Source organism: Anomaloglossus baeobatrachus, chromosome 4 (genome assembly GCF_048569485.1).
Source record: "Anomaloglossus baeobatrachus isolate aAnoBae1 chromosome 4, aAnoBae1.hap1, whole genome shotgun sequence".
NCBI lineage: Eukaryota > Metazoa > Chordata > Amphibia > Anura > Aromobatidae > Anomaloglossus > Anomaloglossus baeobatrachus.
The window spans coordinates 616263657-616284521 of NC_134356.1; the positions used below are offsets into that span (position 1 = coordinate 616263657).

At 51.8% G+C, this 20865-nt stretch overlaps 1 protein-coding gene across 3 annotated transcripts in view; it reads right to left on the reverse strand.

The window, feature by feature from the left end:
- Window positions 1-20865, reverse strand: part of IDO2 (indoleamine 2,3-dioxygenase 2) — a 125537-nt gene that overhangs the window by 67610 nt on the left and 37062 nt on the right. For all 3 annotated transcript variants that reach the window (XM_075342948.1, XM_075342949.1, XM_075342950.1), the window contains exon 3: window positions 3965-4084. In XM_075342948.1, the coding sequence (XP_075199063.1) occupies window positions 3965-4084 (120 nt within the window). The remainder of the gene's footprint in view (window positions 1-3964; window positions 4085-20865) is intronic.

Sequence of the window (20865 nt, forward strand, 5' to 3'; positions counted from 1 at the left end):
CCCAACACAAACACACACACACGCGCACTGCACAACACACCACACACACACACTGGGAACCACAAACAACTGCCCTACACAGACACCCACACACACAGACAACGCTGCACACACACAACACCCAACACACAAACACCACGGCACACACAAATATACGCACATACCGCACAACACACACACTGCACAAAACATACCTCCCCCAAAACACACCACACACACACAAACCGCGCAACACACACACACACAACGCTACAGACACACAGCGCTCCACAAACAACGCAACACACGCAACACACATACAACACCGCTCTCACCCCCTGCCACACCCAGACAACACCCAGAACATGTACAGCGCCCTACACAAACACTTGGTAACTACACACAACAACATCTATATATATATATATATATATATATATATATATATATAACAAAAATCATACATGAACTACACAATACGTAAATTCTAGAATACCCGATGCGTAGAATCAGGCCACCTTCTAGTACTGTATATAAAATTCTTGTTGTGGCATTAGTATTTATATCAACATTGCTGTTAGTGCAGAAGATTTCGCCTCTATTTTTTTTATTTTCTTGACTGGTAACACACAGAACCAGCTCTTCACCAGCAGCTGAGTGTCCATTGTTTTCAGATACATATCTGTAGTAGGAGCGCCATTGTTATCTTCTAATACAGATACTGTATATATTTCTCTTGAACGCGCTGGCATTTCAGAGGAAATATACTTTGAAGGTCCAGCCTGGAACCACAGATAGAGAGGAGACTTGTCTGGTACAGTCCCCTGACCGGCTCTTCCCAGCGCGCTCCAGGTGATTGACAGTTCTCTATGTACACACTAGGGATAGAGAGGAGACTAGTCCTGTACAGTCCCCTGATTGGCACAGTCCCCTGGTCAGCTCTTTCCTGCGCCGCTCCATGTGTTTGACTGTTCTCTATATATACACACCAGGGCAAGCCAGTGTTATCCTCTCATTACACAGATATATATTTCTCTTGAACGCTCTGGCATTTCAGAGGAAATATACTTTGAAGGTCCAGCAAGGAACCACAGATAGAGAGGAGACTTGTCTGGCACAGTCCCCTGTCCGGTACAGTCTTCTCGCCGACTCTTCCCAGTGCCGCTCTAGGTGTTTGAAAGTTCTCTATTTACACATCAGGTGTAGAGAGGAGACTTTTCCAGTACAGTCCCCTGTCCGGCACAGTACACTGGCTGGCTCTTCCAAGCGCCACTCCAGGTGATTGACAGTTCTCTATGTACACACCGGGGATAGAGAGAACACTTATCCAGTATAGTTTCCTGGTCGGCTCTTCCCAGTGCCGCTATTGGTGATTGACAGTTCTCTATTTACACATTGGGGATAGAGAGGAGACTTGTCCGGTAGATCCCCTGTAAGATACAGTCACCGGCCGGCTCTTCCAAGCGCCACTCCAGGTGATTGACAGTTCTTTATTTACACACCGGGGATAGAGAGGAGACTTGTCCGGGACAGTCCCCTGGCCGGCTCTTCCCAGCGGCGCTCCAGGTGATGGACAATTCTCTATATACACACACCAAGGATGGATTTGTCAATCACCTGCAGCCATGCCAGGAAGAGTCAGCCAGGGACTTTAGCCAGAGATGAGACTAGTCCGGCACCATTTATGAACTTTAATGTACATATTCTCTATTTAGAAAGAGCGCCAGTGTTATCTTCTCATTACACAGATATATATATTTCTCATGAATACACTGACATTTCAGAGGAAATATACTTTGAAGGTCCAGCCAGGAACCAGAGAAGAGACTTGTCTGGTACAGTCCCCTTGCCAGCTCTTCACAGTGCGGCTCCAGGTGATTGACAGTTCTCTATGTCCACACAAATGATAGCCCTGTCAACTACCTGCAGCGGTGTTGGGAAGAACCGGCTAAAGACTATAGCCAGAGAGGAGACTAGTTGGACATTATTTCTGAAGTCTACAGTAATTTTTCTCTGAAAAACTGCAAACGGTAATCCAGGCTCGGATTCATGCTGCCTTCAGTTTGGGCAATAGGAATCAGACGACAGCTTCCCTTTAACTTGGTTTCCTAGATGTAACAATAACCATTTGCAATCCAAAACTTTTATATAACAGTTCGTTATGGAGTAAAGTTGCAGAAATATAATCCTGTACCGAAGTCCATAGGTTAATATTGCTCAATCTATGTTTAGAGAATGGCCTCTCCTCAAGAATCTCCAAGAGATAAAGGTTTCCCCATCATCACAGAGGTAATTTGCCTGTGACTAATACTCTAAGAATGCCTATACCTACAGTGTAATTAGTTACATCACAGACTCCTATTGTACTTGTCTTCATAGCCACATGCATGGGGCCATTATGGGCACATATATATCAGGATGTTGATATTATGGGGAGATCTTTACCAGGATGGGGCCATGATGGGAACACATATACCCAGATAGGTAAATATATACTAGGATGCGGCCATTATGGGGACATATATACCAGGATGGGGCCATTTTGGCAAAGTGAATACCAGGATTGGGCCATGATGGAGACATATAGATCAGGATTTGGCCATTATGGTGACCTATATACCAGGAAGGGGCCATTATAAGGACATATATACCAGGATGGGGCCATTATGAGGACAGGTATCCCAGGATGAGGCCTTTATGGGGACATGTATACCAGGATGGGGCCATTATGGGGACATCTATACTAGGATGTGGCCATTATGGGGACATCTATACCAGGATGGGGCCATAATGGGGACACATATACCAAAATGGGGACATATATGCCAGGATGGGGCCATGATGGCGACATATATACCAGGATGGGGTCAGGATGCGGACTTATACTAGGATGGGGCCAAGATGTGGATATATACTAGGATTGACCATGATGGGGACAGATATACCAGGATATAGGCATGATGGGGTCATACAGCAGATGTGGCCAGGATGGGGACATATACCAGGATATAGCCATGATAAGGACATATATACCAAGATGGACCACGAAGGTGACATATATACCAGGATGGTGCCATAATGGAGCCATATATACCAAGATGGGGCCAGATATACCAGGATGGGGCTATATATTCCAGGCTATATCCATGATGAGGTCATACATCAGGATGAGGAACATATTTACCAGGAAGTGGCCCAGGATTGGGGACAGGATGGAGGTCAGTACTACACAATGAAGGGGAAGGGGCAACTCATATGTCTTTATAGGATTTAGAACATTACAACTGCCCATACATCTGACCAACATGTAAGAGAGGGGGCAGGCTCAAACTTTGCAGCGGGCCCATCGGACTCTAGTTACACCACTGGACACATGGCCTATCCACCTGCCTTTATGTCAGCCATACCACACCAAAGACAGATCACTTGTGTTGGGCAATTCGGCACATTTTCTAATAGGCAAATAATCCAGGGATGTCGCTGTGGACAGGGCTGGCAAGTATGTGCACCAGGCTCTGGGAGCCACGGGTCATACACCTATGAGCCACTTTGCCTCGCCTGGGCAATAAATATCCAGAAGATCCCAAACGTTTTTGTCTTGTATTTAAATAAACAGGAATTAAAAGTTGAGGTTTTGCTGTAATCTGTTTTGCTGGAATTCCTTCTGAGAAAACAAATCTTTGCCAAGGGTGAAGCAAAGCCTGGCTATGTTTTTTGATAAGGAAGATGCCAGATATCCCTGAAAAAAACAATCAGACAGGCTAAAATTTAACCCCCAAAAGGCTTGTGTTACATAAATAATAATAGGACGACAGGACAAAAGACCCTGTGTCTCGCACTATATGGGACCTTACCCTGGCAATGAAGTTAAAGGGGTGTCTCATCTGGAGCATTTATGGCACATCGACAGATGGGGGTCACACCCCTTTAACAAAACTTCAATTTACAGTCCAGTAAACAGGATCTTTCTTATTACCGTTCTCACCTTAACTCCTCCAGTCTCGCCGTCCTGCCATACATAGCCCATGACTATATGACTGAGGATGACACGGGCCAAGCGGAACTGTCTGTGCCCCTTGAGGTGCTGTATGTCCAGCTCTGGCATCTAGAGAAAAGATATAATACCAGATAGTATCATGTAAATCATCAATAACTGAATTGTACGATCATAGAGTGCAGTAATCACCGAACAGTGAATTATGTCATAATGTCATGTACTGTCCCTATAGCTTCCTTACAATGATCAGTGAGCGTCAGTGGTGCGCTCCTGCCCACTGGTGGTGAAACTTAGTACTGTACTTCTACATTTGGTCTGTTTACTATATATATATAGATAGATAGATAGATATAGATACATATATATATATATGTATAGGACGCCTCAGAGCTATGGGGTACTTGGTCCTGGGCCGTATATGTACGGGGATGCTGTGTCACGGTTGTGTAATGGCCGATGCCCGGTTCCGTGACCCTGGGGTCACTTTTTAAAGGGGAATTATATACAGGGGAGATGAAGGAGTTTATATCGTGACATCGCTTGCAGGTTGCAGTTATGGTGATGGAACCACCGCTGCACATTCTGTTACCACTGGGGCTGATGGTGATGGCAGCCTGGATGGTAGGCCCTCCGCAAGTAGGGCCAAGCCCCAGGGAGTGAATGGTGGGATCCGACTCAGAAAGAAGGGAGACAACATGATGGGGATACAGTGCAATTTCTGTTTTTACTCACAGTGGTGTTGAGCTGTGGCACTAAGGACGGCTGGTTCAGACCCCTGGTCCCTTTTGTCCCAGTGCCGGTGTGGTAACCTGGTGGCTTCTTTCCCCGGAACATCTCACTGGTTGGTGGAACCCCGTAGCTTGGAGCATTTGTGGGTCTCTTACTGTCTGTCGGCAGTCTCTCGTCCGTACGGCGGGCAGTGCAAATGTGGCGCCCTGGACAAGCCAGGGGCCACAGAGAACAACACCAACACACCCCACACTCCCAGCAGGCACACCGAAGTCAGAACACAAAACCCTTGTTGCCTTCCTCCAGGGGCTGATGTTCACACCAGGGGGTGGGCCAGGCGGTTGGCCCCGCCCACCGAGGAGTTCACAGTCCTGGAGGCGGGAAAACCAGGCAGACCAGTCTTGGTAGTGAAAGTGGAAGGAGGGAAAGTAGTGAGAGAGGAGAAAAGTGACAGCTAAGCAGCCTGAAGTTGGTCCGGGTGTGTGGCCCGGACAGATCAGCAAGGTTGGCAGACTGTGGTGACCGTCTGCAGGAGTGGCTGATTGGAGTCTACCGTAAGGACCGTGGACGGGCGGTGGCCCGGCGGTACCGGACCGGTACGCGAAGAGAAGCCAGCACCATCTGGCAGGGGCTTACGGACCCCGGCAAGGCTAGGAGTCGCCGTGAATTTGCCAAATTCGTTAGTGAAGGGAACCTCCTGGGTTTCCCAACAGCCAAGTCCCGACAGAAGGCAATGTGACGCCCTGGGCAAGCCAGGGGTCACAGGTCATCACACCACCACACCCTACATCCCAGTTAGGAACACCAAAGCTAACCAGAAATCCTTGTTGCCTTCCTCCAGAGGCTGATGTTCACACCAGAGGGTGGGCCAGGCGGTTGGCTCCGCCCACCGAGGAGTTCACAGCTCTGGAGGCGGGAAGAACCAGGCAGAATAGCTCAGGGAGAGCTTGAGTAAACAGCAGAAGAGTAGCCCAGGCAGGGCTCAAGTGCAGTCAGCTCAGGGAAGAGTTTGAGTAAACAGTGAAGTTGAGTTAAGGAAGTGAAAGTAGAAGGAAGTAAAGGAGGAAAGCAAGAGTGGTGACAGGAAAGAAAGAGAGTGAAAAGCCTGAAGTGGTCCAGCTGTGTGCAGGACGGGTCAGCAAGGTCAGCAACGACGGTGACTGTCCAGAGGGGTGACTGTTCGGGAGTTCCTGGAAGGACCGCGGACGGGTAGTGACCCGACGGTCTGGAGCAGCGTGCAAAGGACAGTCAGCACCAGGGCAGGGGCCTCTCGGACCCCGGCAAGGCTAGGAGTCGCCATAATTTGCCGAATCCGTCAGTGAAGCGGACGTCGATCCCCCAACAACCTTGTCCCGATTGAAGGCAACAGTCCGACCATTAAGGAGGAACACCGCCAAGGCACCAGTTCCTCAGGGCCAGCGTCTGCGGGCAAAGTAGAGCTCCCCCGGTCCAGCTTGAAGCCGGGGAGCGGGTTACCGGTGGGAACCCATCGCTACCAACTTAGAAACATCAGGTGCAGGTCAGAGGGACATCACCGTTACCTACTGGGAGAGCAAGTGCAGCCGTCTGTGGGAACCGTCTTTCCAGCCGTGTGGTTTACCGTAAAACTGTGTCAACGTCTCAGGCTGAGTGAGTACCACAGTGCCGCAAGGCACAGCGCTGCCCCCGCGTCCCTGCGCCCACCAGGCCCTGCGCCTCCCTCACCATCACCGGGCCCCGGGATCACCAACCCCTACCCACGGAGGGGCAACGCAACATCTCGCTGCTACACACCATCGTCCCCGGGCCTATAGAGCAGCGGTGGTGAAATCACCACAACCGTGGGTGGCGTCACGGACAATAAACAATTCCCACACCCAACAACCCCCTTTCACTCACGGGCGAGGAGTGTCGCTCGAGAACCCCCGGGATCCGGCCCACCGCTCGAGCCACCACTGAGCAGCAGCCGCCGGACCCGAGCAGAGGGGGTGAGCGTAGTGTGCTGACACCCTCCTCCCCGCCCGCGACTGCAACAGTCCAACCAAGTGAGGGAGACACCACCAAGGCAACCGTTTCCCAGGGCCAGAGCCTGCGGGCAAAAGGGGCTCCTCCGGCTCATATCCAAGCTGGGGAGCGGGTTATCGGTGGGAACCCATTGGAACCATCTACCGTATCTAGGTGCAGGGAAAGGCAGTCATCACCAACCTGCCGGGAGAAACAACACCGCAGCCGTCTGTGGGACCCGTCCATCCAGCCGTGTGTTTTACCGAGAACTGTGTCCTCATCATTGGCTGAGTGAGTACCACCGTGCCGTGCGGCACAGCGTTGCCCCCCCCCGCGACTCTGCACCTCACCAGGCCCCGTAACCCGCCTGCCATTCATCCCTACCCCATCACCGGGCCCCGGGACAACCAACCCCCTACACACGGAGGGGAGAACTAACAACAAAGCTGCTCCCTGTCACCGCTCCCGGGATCCCCGTCCAGAGCAGCGGTGGTGTCACCAATATCACCACAACCGTGGGTGGCATCACGGACAATAATCAAAACCCCCACAATCAAAATCCCCTTTTCACTCACGGGCGAGGAGCGCCGCTCGAGTCCCCGGGATCCGGCCCACCGCTCGAGCCACCACCGAGCAGCAGCGGCAGCCGCAGCAACAGCAGCGGCCGGACCCGAGCAGTGGGAGAGCGCAGCGTCCTCTCCTCCGCCCGCGACACAAACCCTGTAGAGTTGGTGTTCTGTTCTGGTTCCTGGCTCAATCTTTACTGCAGGTGCCCCCGGATTCTTGGGTCAATGAGGTCTGTGAAGGTCCCCTCACTGTGCAGGTATTTGTCAGGTAGCCTGAAGCTTTCGCCTGACCTAGGGCCCTGTTCCCCATCGGTGCTCTGGTTCCAGGGGTACCTGGCTGTACCCTCACTGACAACGCCTCTCCTATGCCACCTAGGTCACTGCTACACGACCACGTCTGGAGACATGTCCGTCCCCTTCGACTGTCACTACCGGACTCACTACCGCCTGTCTCCCCCCCCGGGTTGTCGTCTAGTGGACTGGACTTGCTCCACCTCTGGGTGGCCATCCATTGGGTCCCGGACTAGTCAGCCACCCCTGATTGGGAGTGGGAACTGGGGATATTATGTGTGTTGGTGGTACCGCCACTGGTCTTCCAGGTCCCTGAGGGTAGGCCCTGCATCTTTGGCAGGATGCAGTACCTAGTAGTGCCCTGAAAGGTTCAGGGGCGCTACATTCCCCCTTGGTTAAACAATGCCCGTCCTCGGGCTGCAAAAGATTAACACAGGTTAACATTTATTTATTTTTTTAAACATTAAAATTATTAACATTCTTCCCACACAGGGGAGGCATTGCTTTAACCGTTGCAAACTGGAGTACCCCTTCCATCAACCATCACTCAAAGGTCCTGATCCCCAAACCTCTAGGAGGAAGGTCACCGGTTTCGATTGTGACCGAGTCTCGGACGACTCTACTGTAGACCCTTCCTGCGACCTTTTCCTCTCCTGTTGATGGTGTTGATGAGGGTTCTCATAGCAGGTTGTACTCTGGTATTGGCACAACTGGTGCAACTATTTACACTGCAAGAGTTCGGGTCATTCCCAGTCCAATGACCAGTGGTCCATATTTATATCAAAACTGTGCAGTATTATGCAAACATTATTAAACAGAACAACAAAATTGGGTAGCCTGATTCAGCTACCACAGTGCAGGTGCGGAGCCATCTGGGTCATCTGGCCTCCTGGGATCAGCACTCAGGGTCTGGGTGCACTGGTCTCGCACACCTCAACTGCCTCTTGGTGGGAGCTGGGGAACTGCTGCTGTTGCAGGTGCGGGGGTTGGTATCTCCACAGCGATCTCTGCCGGCATGTAAGGTTGTATCTGGGAACCAGTCACAGTTCCGAGGTTCTGGCCATCCCCCGGGCACACACAAACAGAGTGCCATGGTTTGTTGCACCGACGCCATGTCGGTAATGGGACAACGACAGAGTCAGAAACAGGTCCCTCATCAGGTTAGGCTCTTCCTCTTGCTCTGGCACCCAGATTTCAGGCAACGTGTATCCTGCAATCACAACACGGAAACCGCTTCCCTCTGAACGTGGGATCCATGCTAATTTGGACATCGGGCCTACCGGACCCGAACAGTCCGCTTCCGGGTTCCCATCAGCGGGCACGCATTCAGCCTGGTCACCGGCAACTCCTCTGTCGGTTGTCGGTTCTTCCATCTGGTGACACGGCATGGTCTGGTTGACCTGCTGATGACGGAACATCTTGGTCCTTCTCCTCCAGAGAAGGGGATACAGTCAGGTCTGGTCTGGCCGGGATAGGCGGGACACTTGGTCCTTCTCCTCCGGAGAAAGGGATGCGGCCGGGTCTGATCTGACCGTGGACGGAGGCGGTGCAGCCTGGTCCGTAGCTGGGGAAGGAGCTGGTGGTGCCGCCGGGTCAGCGGCCGGGGATGGCACGGGTTCCGCGGCCGAAGAGACTAGTGACTAGTGGGGCCAGGGAGGTTTCGGTTCCTACCTGCTCCTGGCGCTGCTCCTCGTGCAAGGCCCAGTCCTCCTGGGCTCGCATGATCGCCACCATCCCCTGCATCTCTGCACGCCAGTCCATGACTTGCTCGATGAGCTGCTCCTGCATCCGTATGCACAGCCGCTTCACTTCTCCCTCTAGCTAGGCAGCGGTCCCGCTGCCGGACCGATCTGGTCTCCTGTCCCTTGGGGCAGACATCTCGCCTCTCTCTGGTTTACTTGGCTGATGATCCAGAGCTGCCGTCCCCCTAGCACACCAGGGAGCATTCTGCAGCAGGCTCTTCCGGCCTCCTGCAGTTAGTTTCGGTTTTACATGTTGCACACTCCCAGGGAGCGGAGTGTCTTTTTCACGCGTTTTCACCAGAGTGATGGCGCGGTTACTTTGTCACAGATAATAAAATGGCGGTAATTGCTCACAAAAACAGTCCATAAGGAACACTTCACCTGTGTTACTGGGGCCAGTCACAATTTTGCTGAGACAATCCCACGTAGTAAAACCATGCTTAAATGTGGGTGTTTCATTGCTTTTCCTAGTTGTTTTCAGGCTTTCACTGACGTCCTGGGACAGGGCTCAAAGTAGTTGTCAGAGAAACATCCAATGAATCAAGAGTTATTTCACGGACAAAAAAGGTGATGTTATGGCTTCCATTTCTGGAGCAGACTATTAGAGTAGCCTGTGCTGGATCCAGGGGAATGGCAGCAGATGAGAATAGCTTTTTTTTGTTTTTCAAGTCATCACTGCTCAGGGAAAGTTCTTTCTAAAAAAATCTGTCACCAGGTTTTTGCTATCTCATCTGAGAGCAGCATAATTTAGAAAAAGAGATCCTGAATCCAATGATGCATCACTTTGATTACTGCATGCAACAGTTGTGACAAATTCAGATTTCTTAAATGTGGCAGAGCTCAGAAATCCAACCTCACCCACACCACAACTCTCTGTGTACATTATTTATTGAAAGTGAGCTGCTTATCAGAGGAGGGAGTCCAAGCTTTGATAATCACCTGGTGATAAATTCTTCATGGTAGGTAAAAAAAAAAAAAAAAAAAAAAGCACACAGCATAATAAGTGACACATCACTGAATTCAGTGTTTTAACCCTAATTGACACATTGGTGAAATCAGTGTTTTAATCCCTTACATCATGCGGTCCTCAGATTACATAGCAAAAACCTGCTGACGGATTCCCTTTAAGGTCATAAAATCCCTTAGGCCTCTTTCACACGTCCGTGTCTCCGGTACGTGTTTGGTCAGTTTTCTCACGTACCGGAGACACATACACACATAGACCTATTAAAATCAATGGGTCTGCGCTCACGTGCATATTCTGCCATGGACCGTGTGTACGTGTGGAGCATACGTGTGCCCGTGTGCTCCACACGTAGACATGTCCATTTTCTCTCCGGCATCACGGGTGTCACACGGAACGCAAACGGGTCACACGCAACACAAATGGACCACACGGAGGTGTTCCGTGTGACACGCACTGGAGAAAACACGTGTCTGCGATAAAAAAAAACAAAACTTTACTCACTTTCTCCAGCCCTCCTGTCTCTGCCGCTGCTGTCACTTGCTTCTGACCGCCGCTCATTATGCTCATTGAATAGTCACTTCACTGCGGCCGGACGCAGCAGCGGGGAGTCGGCAGGACCAGAGACTGAAGATCAGCACCACGGACAGCGAAGCCAGGGACAGGTGACTAGAAAGTTCCCGTTCTCCGTGTGTTATCACAGATAACACACGGAGAACACACGTGTGCCATACACACGGCTCACCGAGGGCAATACGCACCTTTGACACGTCCGTGAAAAACATGCGTGATTTTCACGGACGTGTGAAAGAGGCCTTAAAGTGTCCCAAATTTTGAGTTTTAATTGTTGTAAGTATGGAACAGGGGCAACTCCTTTACAGAGGCAACTCCTTTAAATTGTGTTTTCAATTTTAGAATATATATTATATTGTTGCGCCACTGACTATATCAGGGTGCTACAGGGAACTCCATCCTGTCCCCCCAGGATGCAGGACCCAACCACGATGGTTCCAGGTTCCCAATAATCAGTGTCACACCATCAGCACTACAATTCCCAACCACACCTCACATCAAACCTGTCAGACACACCAGTGGGATGGTCAAGCTAGAGTAGGACCACCCACCTAGGGGTCAGGCAGACTGGTGGGAGGGAAGAAGTAGAGAGCAGAGCAGTGAGAACCCTCAAAGAGTGAGGAGCTGGGAGTAGTAGCTCCCGGGGAGCGAGACCAAGGTTGGGTCACAGACGGTGGTCCGGGACCACAGGAGTCGGGGACCGGTAGCAGTGACATTGGGAAAGGGTGCGACTGACTTAGTGTTGGAGGACTGTCGACCTAAGCGAGCCAATAAACGGACCACTACCAAGCACGACGGGGTACAGGACCCTAGGTCAGGAGCCGATTCAACGTCCTGATAATTAACCTGGGAGGGAGAGTATCTTTATGAACTTCCCTAAGAGCTCAGAGATTGAAGGCATCAGCACAACGCGGGGGATACGGTTCTCCATATAAAGCAGCCCAACTGAAATCCCAAGTGCCAGCCATCAAGAGCACAGCTGCCCTACACACAGGTAGCGGGGCCACAACAACTTCATGCCAAGGGTCCACAACGGACAACAAAAATTGTGCACGGAGGCAGGGTCCGGATTACCAAGTGTCACCGGTGGGAGCGGACACCTGGACGGGCTCCCTGTAGCGACTGTGATGCACAGAGACTTTGGTTTATCTTCAGTGTGAGTGTCTACTTTATAATCCTCATCCAGCACCACAGTGAGTACCCTGGTCCCCTGCACCCTCCGCTCCCAATTGTTCACCAATACCCCAAAGGCCGGGGCTTTCCCTACCTGCAGAGGGACTGACACCTTGCTGCCCCACAACATCTGCCCCAGTACTCCTTCCAGCAGTGGTGGTACTCCCATTACCACAAACCGCAGGTGGCGTCACGAACTTCTCCCCTGTAAATATCCCCTTTCAAGGATCGGAGTGTTAGCCGAGCCCGGGTCCGGACCCCTTGAGCCACGACCATCCCGGATCCGACCATCCCGGATCCGGTCTGAGCCGGGACGGCATAATATGACACAGTAAAGGTTATCATGACTCACAACATATCATCTTAATAACTTGTCAAAGAAGGTTACCTGACTAAAAATGATTAAGATAACTTAACAATGCACAAGCCAAATACATTGAAACAGGTGGTTTTGTTCAAGAATATCCCTGTATTTCACACCTCCATCTTCCTCTTGACTCGGATCATTTTCCTTGTTCCTGCTGCCGAAAAACATCCCCACAGCATGATGCTGCTACCACCATGTTTCACTGTTGGGATGGTGTTTTTGGGGTGATGACCTGTGTTGGTTTGGCGCCAGATATAGTGTTCAACTTGGTGGCCAAACAGTTCAATTTTGGTCTCATCTGACCTCAGCACCTTCCTCTATACATCTGGGGAGTCTCCCACATTTCTTTTGGCAAACTCAAAACGAGCCTTACAATTTTTGGCTGTACGTAAAGGCTTTTTTTCTGGGCACTCTTCCATAAACGCCAGCACTATGGAGTGTGGGGCTTATTGTAGTCATATGGACAGATACTTCAGGCTCTGCAAATTCTTCAGTGTTACCTTTGGTCTATGTGCTGACTCTCTGATTAATGCCCTCCTTTCCCAGGCTGAGAGTTTTGGTGGGTGATCCTCTCTTGGCAGGTTTGTTGTGGTACCATGTTTTTACCATTTGATGATAATGGATTTGATGGTGTCCGGGGGATCAGCAGTGGTTGGGATATTTTTTATAACCTAACCTTGACTTGTACGTCTCAACAACTTTGTCTTTGACTTGTTTGGAGATCTCCTTGGTCTTCCTGGTGTTTGGTTAGTAGGGCCTCTTGCTTAATGGTGTTGCAGCCTCTGTGGCCTTTCAGAAACGGTGTGTATATAGTGACAGCCCCCAGGACACTTAGATTGTACACAGGTGGACTTCCTTTCACTAAGCATATGACTTATGAAGGTAATTGATCACGCCACAAACTTTTAGGCGCTGCATAGCAAAAGGGGTGAATACATATGCACATGGCAATTTTTTTTTTTTATCCCATAAATTTAATTTTTGCCTGTATTTTTCGCACTTCATTTCCCCAACTTAGACTACATAGTGCTGATGCATCACACACAAATCAGATTACAAAAATATTTAAACACAGGTTGTAATGTAACAAAATAGGTAAAAAGCCAAGGGGGTGAAAACTTTCTATAATAATCTATCTATATATTTATACTAGCTGTACTACCTGGCTTCGCCCAGGTTAATAACTGCTGTTAACAAAATAGAATGTATTAACAAAAATGTATTCTGCACACAAAAACCACAAAACAAATAGACAGAAATGTAATTATTAAATTGTTGCCTATATTAACCAATCAGAGCTCAGATTAATTAACTGTAGCAAAATAGAAGCTACGCTGTGATTGGTTGCTATTGGCAGCCTGATAAATCTCCAGGCTACAGAAAGCCCTCCCCCTGACAGTATATATTAGCTCACACATACACATATAGACAGGTCATGTGACTGACAGCTGCCGTATTTCCTATGTGGTACATTTGTTATTCTTGTAGTTTGGCTGCTTATTAATCAGATTTTTATTTGTGAAGGATAATACCAGACTTGTGTGTGTTTAGGGCGATTATGTGGTGAGGTTGGCGTATGTGTGGTGAGATGTGTGCTGAGGGTGGTATATGTGTTCAAGCACGTGGTAGTGTGTGGCGCATTTTGTGTGTGTGTTCATATCCCCGAGTGTGGTGAGTATCCCATGTCGGGGCCCCACCTTAGCAACTGTACGGTATATACTCTTTGGCGCCATCGCTCTCATTCTTTAAGTCCCCCTTGTTCACATCTGGCAGCTGTCACTTTGCCCCCAACACTTTTCGTTTCACGTTTTCCCCATTATGTAGATAGGGGCAAAATTGATTGGTAAATTGGAACGCGTGGGGTTAAAATTTCGCCTCACAACATAGCACCCGGCGCTGCCCGGGATAGTAACTGTCTCTCTGTTTCTCTCCCATTCTCTGTCTGTCTCCCCTTCTGTATATATCTCTCTGTCTCTATCTCTATCTCTTTCTCTGTCTGTCTCTTTCTCCGTCTGTCTCAATCTCTTTCCCTGTCTGTCTATCTATTTCTTTCCCTGTCTGTCTATCTATCTCTTCCCTGTCTACCTATCTCTGTCACTTTCCCTGTCAGTCATTTTCCCTGTCTGTCACTTTCCCTGTCTGTCACTTTCCCTCTCTTTCCCTGTCAGTCCTGTTTCTTTGTCTGTCTCTTTGTCTGTGTCTGTCTCTTTGTGTCTGTCTCTTGCCTGTCTATGCCTGTTTCTTACCCTGTCTGTGTCTGTCTCTTTCCCTGTCTGTGTCTGTCTCTTTCCCTGTCAGTCTGTCTCTTTGTCTGTGTCTGTCTCTTTTTGTCTGTCTCTTACCCTGTCTATGTCTGTTTCTTACCCTGTCTGTGTCTGCCTCTTTCCCTGTCTGTGTCTGTCTCTTTCCCTGGCTGCATTGTGACACGCCAACATTCCATATAAGGGCGTGGCTGCGCATTCTGCGCTGTGCAAAATTTTGCGGCTGTAGCTGCGACGGTGCCAATCCCGGACATACACACACACACACACACATACACACACACATTCAGCTTTATATATTAGATATATATATCTAATATATAAAGCTGAATGTGTGTATGTGTGTGTGTGTGTGTGTGTGTGTGCTATGTTGTGAGGCGAAATTTTAACCCCACGCGTTCCAATTTACCAATCAATTTTGCCCCTATCTACATAATGGGGAAAACGTGAAACGAAAAGTGTTGGGGGCAAATTGACAGTTGCCAGATGTGAACAAGGGGGACTTAAAGAATGAGAGTGATGGCGCCAAAGAGTATATACCGTACAGTTACTAAGGTGGGGCCCCGACATGGGATACTCACCACACTCGGGGATATGAACACACACACAAAATGCGCCACACACTACCACGTGCTTGTACACATATACCACCCTCAGCACACATCTCACCACACATATGACTCGCCCACCCCAGGGCTATGGGACACCCGATGCCGGGCCGGACTAGTCCGGGGGTCGTCAGTGGTGGCGGGGCCCGACTCCGTGGCCCTGGTGGGTGTCAATAAAATATGGCTGCAGTGTTGGGGGTGAATAAAGTTTGTGTTCGTGACGCCACCTGTGGTATGCGGCTATTAAGCCGCCGCTGCTGTGTAAGGCCTCCGGGATGATGATATGGCAGCAATGATGGTACTGCTCCCCACAGGTGGAGCAATGCCCCGGGGCACACCGTTGGTGCTCGTGAGAGTCTATGGTGTAGTGGAAGTCTAAGCAGCTAAAATAACAGAGACCACTCCAAGGGTACAGTTCAAGTTCTTTACTCACAATTCTTGTCAAGGCCAGCAGGAACCCTTGGACTGCTGGGACCACTGTCAGGGACCTCCGCCGTTTCTGGGTGATTCTTGGAGCAAAACCCGGTGCCCTTCTCTTAAGTGTCTCTGTCTTCCGCTGTCTTCCTAAGCCTTGCCTTTTGTAGGGTAAACCTGGCTTGGCCTCCACAACAGCCTCCAGGCTGGGGTGTCACCTTTCGGCTGATTACCCCTTTTCTAGAAGTTCTGCTGTGTGCTGTGGCCCGGGGAGTTTACAACTTTCCCTGGGCCTTGGTTTTTACTGTTTGGAGATGATTTTGCACTCCTCCGGTTTCTAGGGACCGTCCCCTGTTGCAGCTTGATCCCTCCACCGATGTTCCTGTGGAACAGGCCACCGCAGCTCTACAGCTACCCGTGGCCCTGGGACCCCTTCTGTTCCCTGCTTGGTGGCACCTGGATCCTCTGAGTCCCAGGATCTTCACCAGGAAGCGTCTCTTTCTTCTTTTCAGCTCCTGACTGACTTGGAGCTTTCTTTCCTTTCACTTCTCCTCCTTGCCTGCCTCCTGCAGACCTCCTCCTCCTTCCCCACACTCTCTCTATCTCCTCACACTAGACTTTCCTTTCTGTGTCTGCTCTCATGTGGCTCCTCCCACCTCCCCAGTTTCTCTGATCTACCCTATAGGAGCAGGGATGGGTCTTACGGCCCCTCCCAGCATGCAGCATGGGAGGGTTTCTGACACTATCCCTGGTCCCAGTGTGTTCCTAGCAATGGGTGTAGTGTAGATTTACCAGGGGACCGGTGTTCACTCCCTTCCTCACCCAGAATGGGCATCACACCGCTGGATGGGGTGCAATGACCTGTGGCGACGGAAGCCTCAGGGGCGCCACACTCCCCCACAGCGAATCCCAGCACGTCCTCAGGCTGAAAAGACAACAAAACGTGGAAGAACTGCAAAAACATTTTTGTTATGCATAACAATAAAATAATTAAACATTTCTTCCCTTTATGGGAGGCACAAGTACTTAAACGTTGCAAACTTCTTATAAAGAAACATCTAAGTGTGCACTTTCAGTCTATTGCACAGTTTGGGCACTTCCCCCATAATTCTGGTAGGGGGCACAACTGGTGCAACTATTTACATTGTTGGCTACAACAAGTCCAGTAGCCTGGCAGTTCGTTCAACTCTCTTAAGTTACAAAAACAACATACCAGCCACTAAGTCCAGTGGCCTTGTAACACATGGCACATACATTTACTTTCACCGGGGACCACATTCCAGTTCCGTGGCCCGGTACACATACACATAGGGGGGGTGACTTCTTCAAAAAGCACAAGGGGCAGTAAGGCAGGAAAGGGTGTCATCTTCAAAAAGAACATTAGGGCAGCACAAAAAGGACATCTTCACAAAGAATGAGGGGCAGACAGGGGCTATGTACAGTTCAGCATCTTCTTTTCCTTTTCACTCACGAGGATAGATGTGGGGGTCCCACTCCGGCATTGCCCGAGCAACAGGTATGCCGATGAGATCATTGTCTGGGTCTCCCTGGTGCTGGTCACTGACCTACTGCGGGGCGCTGCAGCCTAGGTAGGAGTGGGGCTGCTTGCAGGCACAGCACGGCATTTCTGCAGGGGACTGCTTGTTTGCAGAGGGCTGCTGGCTTGTATGGGACTGCTGTGATCTTCGGGGTCGTGCTTTGGCAGGGCCCCTTGCATCAGACAAGCCATAGAGATCCGGGTCTGTGTCTCCTGCGTGGCTGTTGCAGGCCCGCTGCACAGTTCTGCGGCTTGGGCCTGCTTTGAGGTAGTGCTGCGGCTGCTGCTGACAGGGGAGGTTCTGCACGCTGGCATAGTGCGGCGCCACTCCAGTTCTTCTGGGGCCGCCTCTTCCCGCAGGATGTGGACATGCAGAGCGTACCAGCCCCGGCTCCCCATCAGCCGGGTGTACTCCACAGCGTCACCCGGCTTAGCATATCGCTCTGGGTGGGCAGGTGCTCCTCAATATCACGTCGGGCCACAAAAACATCTTTGCCCAATCCGGGCTCTCTGATGAAGCCCCAGCCTCCTTCCTGCCGGAAGTCCATCACTAGGCCCCGTCTCACTGGGCCCTGTGACCCCTTGAGGGCCTTTCGGATTTGATCCTTGGAGGCCAGGTTGGACGCCTCCTCGGCCCTCCGCTTCTTCTCCCGGGCCTCCCGCTCCCGCTGGTACTCCTCCACCAATCTCTGGCAGGTCAGCTCATTTGCCAGGGGAGTCTCCTTGGGCCGCAGTGGCTGCTGCAGTCTCCCACTCTCAATGGGCGCTGCGTCCCAGTTCACTCCCGGGGATGTTGTTCCCAGGAGGCTTACAGGGGGACTCGGTAGGGGGCCCACTAACTGCTCGGGGTCCACCCCTCCCCAGGCGCCGTCTTCGGGGGTTTCAGGCAGGCCTCCGGTGCCCCACTGGGCATCAGCGGGGCTGGCGGGGAAAGCTAGCGGGACGGTGGAGGGACTGGGCGGTGGCGCTTGGTAGGGCAGTGGGTCCGGACGGGTCAGGGTTTCAAATAGCTCACCCGGTCGCTGCTCGGCGCCCTCCATCCTGTGGCCCACGCTCTCCGGCACCATCGGATTTTCTCTCCGCCGGTCCACCTCCGTTTGCATGCTGTTCAGCCTCCGGGCCAGGATTTTCATCTCCTCCCTGAGCAGGTCCAACTCCGGATCCATCTTCCCGGTCCCTGGTGCGCACTTCTGCAGCCTCTCTGCCATGCTGCCGACCTGGGGAACGCTTGCTGGAACACTGCTCGGGTGCTCGACCACGCCACTCGGCTGCACCCTTCCCCTTCTCGGAGGCGGAGCCGAAGGCTGCACTAGCATCTGGCGCCAGACTGGCGCCCAGCCCATCACGGCCGGCACCGCTCCGTTTACTATCAGGTACATTCTCTTTATCTGCTGGTCTGACATCTAGACTTGTTCTGCCAGCCGGCCAGCTTTTCTAGTCGCCATATCTTCTTCTTCCGCCTTCCATGGCGGGCACTTCTTCGCGCTCCTTTCTTGGACAAGGGGGCGGGGCTTCTCTTCGCGCCCTTTCTGCAGGCACGCCCCCCCTTCTTCCCACGCTCAGTGGCTTCAATGGCGGCAGTCTCTCACAGTAAAACACAGGCTATTTCCCGATTCTTCAGGCGCACAGTACCCGGTGGGACCGGGCACGAAATCCTGTTCGTGACGCCAAAGTTGACTCGCCCACCCCAGGGCTATGGGACACCCGATGCCGGGCCGGACTAGTCCAGGGGTCGTCAGTGGTGGCGGGGCCCGACTCCATGGCCCTGGTGGGTGTCAATAAAATATGGCTGCAGTGTTGGGGGTGAATAAAGTTTGTGTTCGTGACGCCACCTGTGGTATGCGGCTATTAAGCCGCCGCTGCTGTGTAAGGCCTCCGGGATGATGATATGGCAGCAATGATGGTACTGCTCCCCACAGGTGGAGCAATGCCCCGGGGCACACCGTTGGTGCTCGTGAGAGTCTATGGTGTAGTGGAAGTATAAGCAGCTAAAATAACAGAGACCACTCCAAGGGTGCAATTCAAGTTCTTTACTCACAATTCTTGTCAAGGCCGGCAGGAACCCTTGGACTGCTGGGACCACTGTCAGGGACCTCCGCCGTTTCTGGGTGATTCTTGGAGCAAAACCCGGTGCCCTTCTCTTAAGTGTCTCTGTCTTCCGCTGTCTTCCTAAGCCTTGCCTTTTGTAGGGTAAACCTGGCTTGGCCTCCACAACAGCCTCCAGGCTGGGGGGTCACCTGTCGGCTGATTACCCCTTTTCTAGAAGTTCTGCTGTGCGCTGTGGCCCGGGGAGTTTACAACTTTCCTTGGGCCTCGGTTTTTACTGTTTGGAGATGATTTTGCACTCCTCCGGTTTCTAGGGACCGTCCCCTGTTGCAGCTTGATCCCTCCACCGATGTTCCTGTGGAACAGGCCACCGCAGCTCTACAGCTACCCGTGGCCCTGGGACCCCTTCTGTTCCCTGCTTGGTGGCACCTGGACCCTCTGAGTCCCAGGATCTTCACCAGGAAGCGTCTCTTTCTTCTTTTCAGCTCCTGACTGACTTGGAGCTTTCTTTCATTTCACTTCTCCTCCTTGCCTGCCTCCTGCAGACCTCCTCCTCCTTCCCCACACTCTCTCTATCTCCTCATGTGACGCCCTGGGCAAGCCAGGGGTCACAGGTCATTGCACCACCACACCCTACATCCCAGTTAGGTACATCAAAGCTAACCCAAATCCTTGTTGCCTTCCTCCAGGGGCTGATGTTCACACCAGGGGGTGGGCCAGGCGGTTGGCTCCGCCCACCGAGGAGTTCACAGCCCTGGAGGCAGGAAGTACCAGGCAGATAGAGTTTGGAGGAGGAAGTGGAAGGAGTGGAAGATTAGCCCAGGCAGGGCTCGAGAAAAGTTGAGTTTAGGAGGAGGAAGTGAAAGGAAGTAAAGTGGAAGTGGTAAAGGAGGAGTAGGAGAAGTTGAAGGAAGGTGAAAGGTGACAGAAAGAAAGCCTGAAGAGAGTCCAGCTGTGTGCAGGACAGGGTCAGCAAGGTTAGCAACGGCGGTGACTGTCTGGAGGGGGACCGTTTGGAAGTTCCTGGAAGGACCGCGGACGGGTAGTGGCCCAGCGGTCTGGAGCAGTGTACCAAAGGACAGTCAGCACCAGGGCAGGGGCCTCTCGGTCCCCGGCAAGGCTTGGAGTCGCCAGAATTTGCCAAATCCGTCAGTGAAGGGGACGCAGATCCCCCAACAACCAAGTCCCGATTGAAGGCAACAGCCCAACCATTGTAGCAGAAACACCGCCACCGCCAGGGCACCAGTTTCTCAGGGCCAGCGCCTGCGGGCAAAGAGTAGAGCTCCTCCGGTCCAGCTTGAAGCCGGGGAGCGGGTTACCGGTGGGAACCCATCGCTACCAACACAGAAACAAAGGTGCAAGGAAAAGGGACATCACCGTCACCTACTGGGAGAGCAAGTGCAGCCGTCCGTGGGAACCGTCTTTCCAGCCGTGTGGTTTACCGTAAAACTGTGTCAACGTCTCAGGCTGAGTGAGTACCACAGTGCCGCAAGGCACAGCGCTGCCCCTGCGTCCCTGCGCCCACCAGGCCCTGCATCTCCCATCTCATCACCGGGCACCGGGATCACCAACCCCTACCCACGGAGGGGCAACACAACACCTGGCTGCTCCGCATCACCATCCCCGGGATCCCCA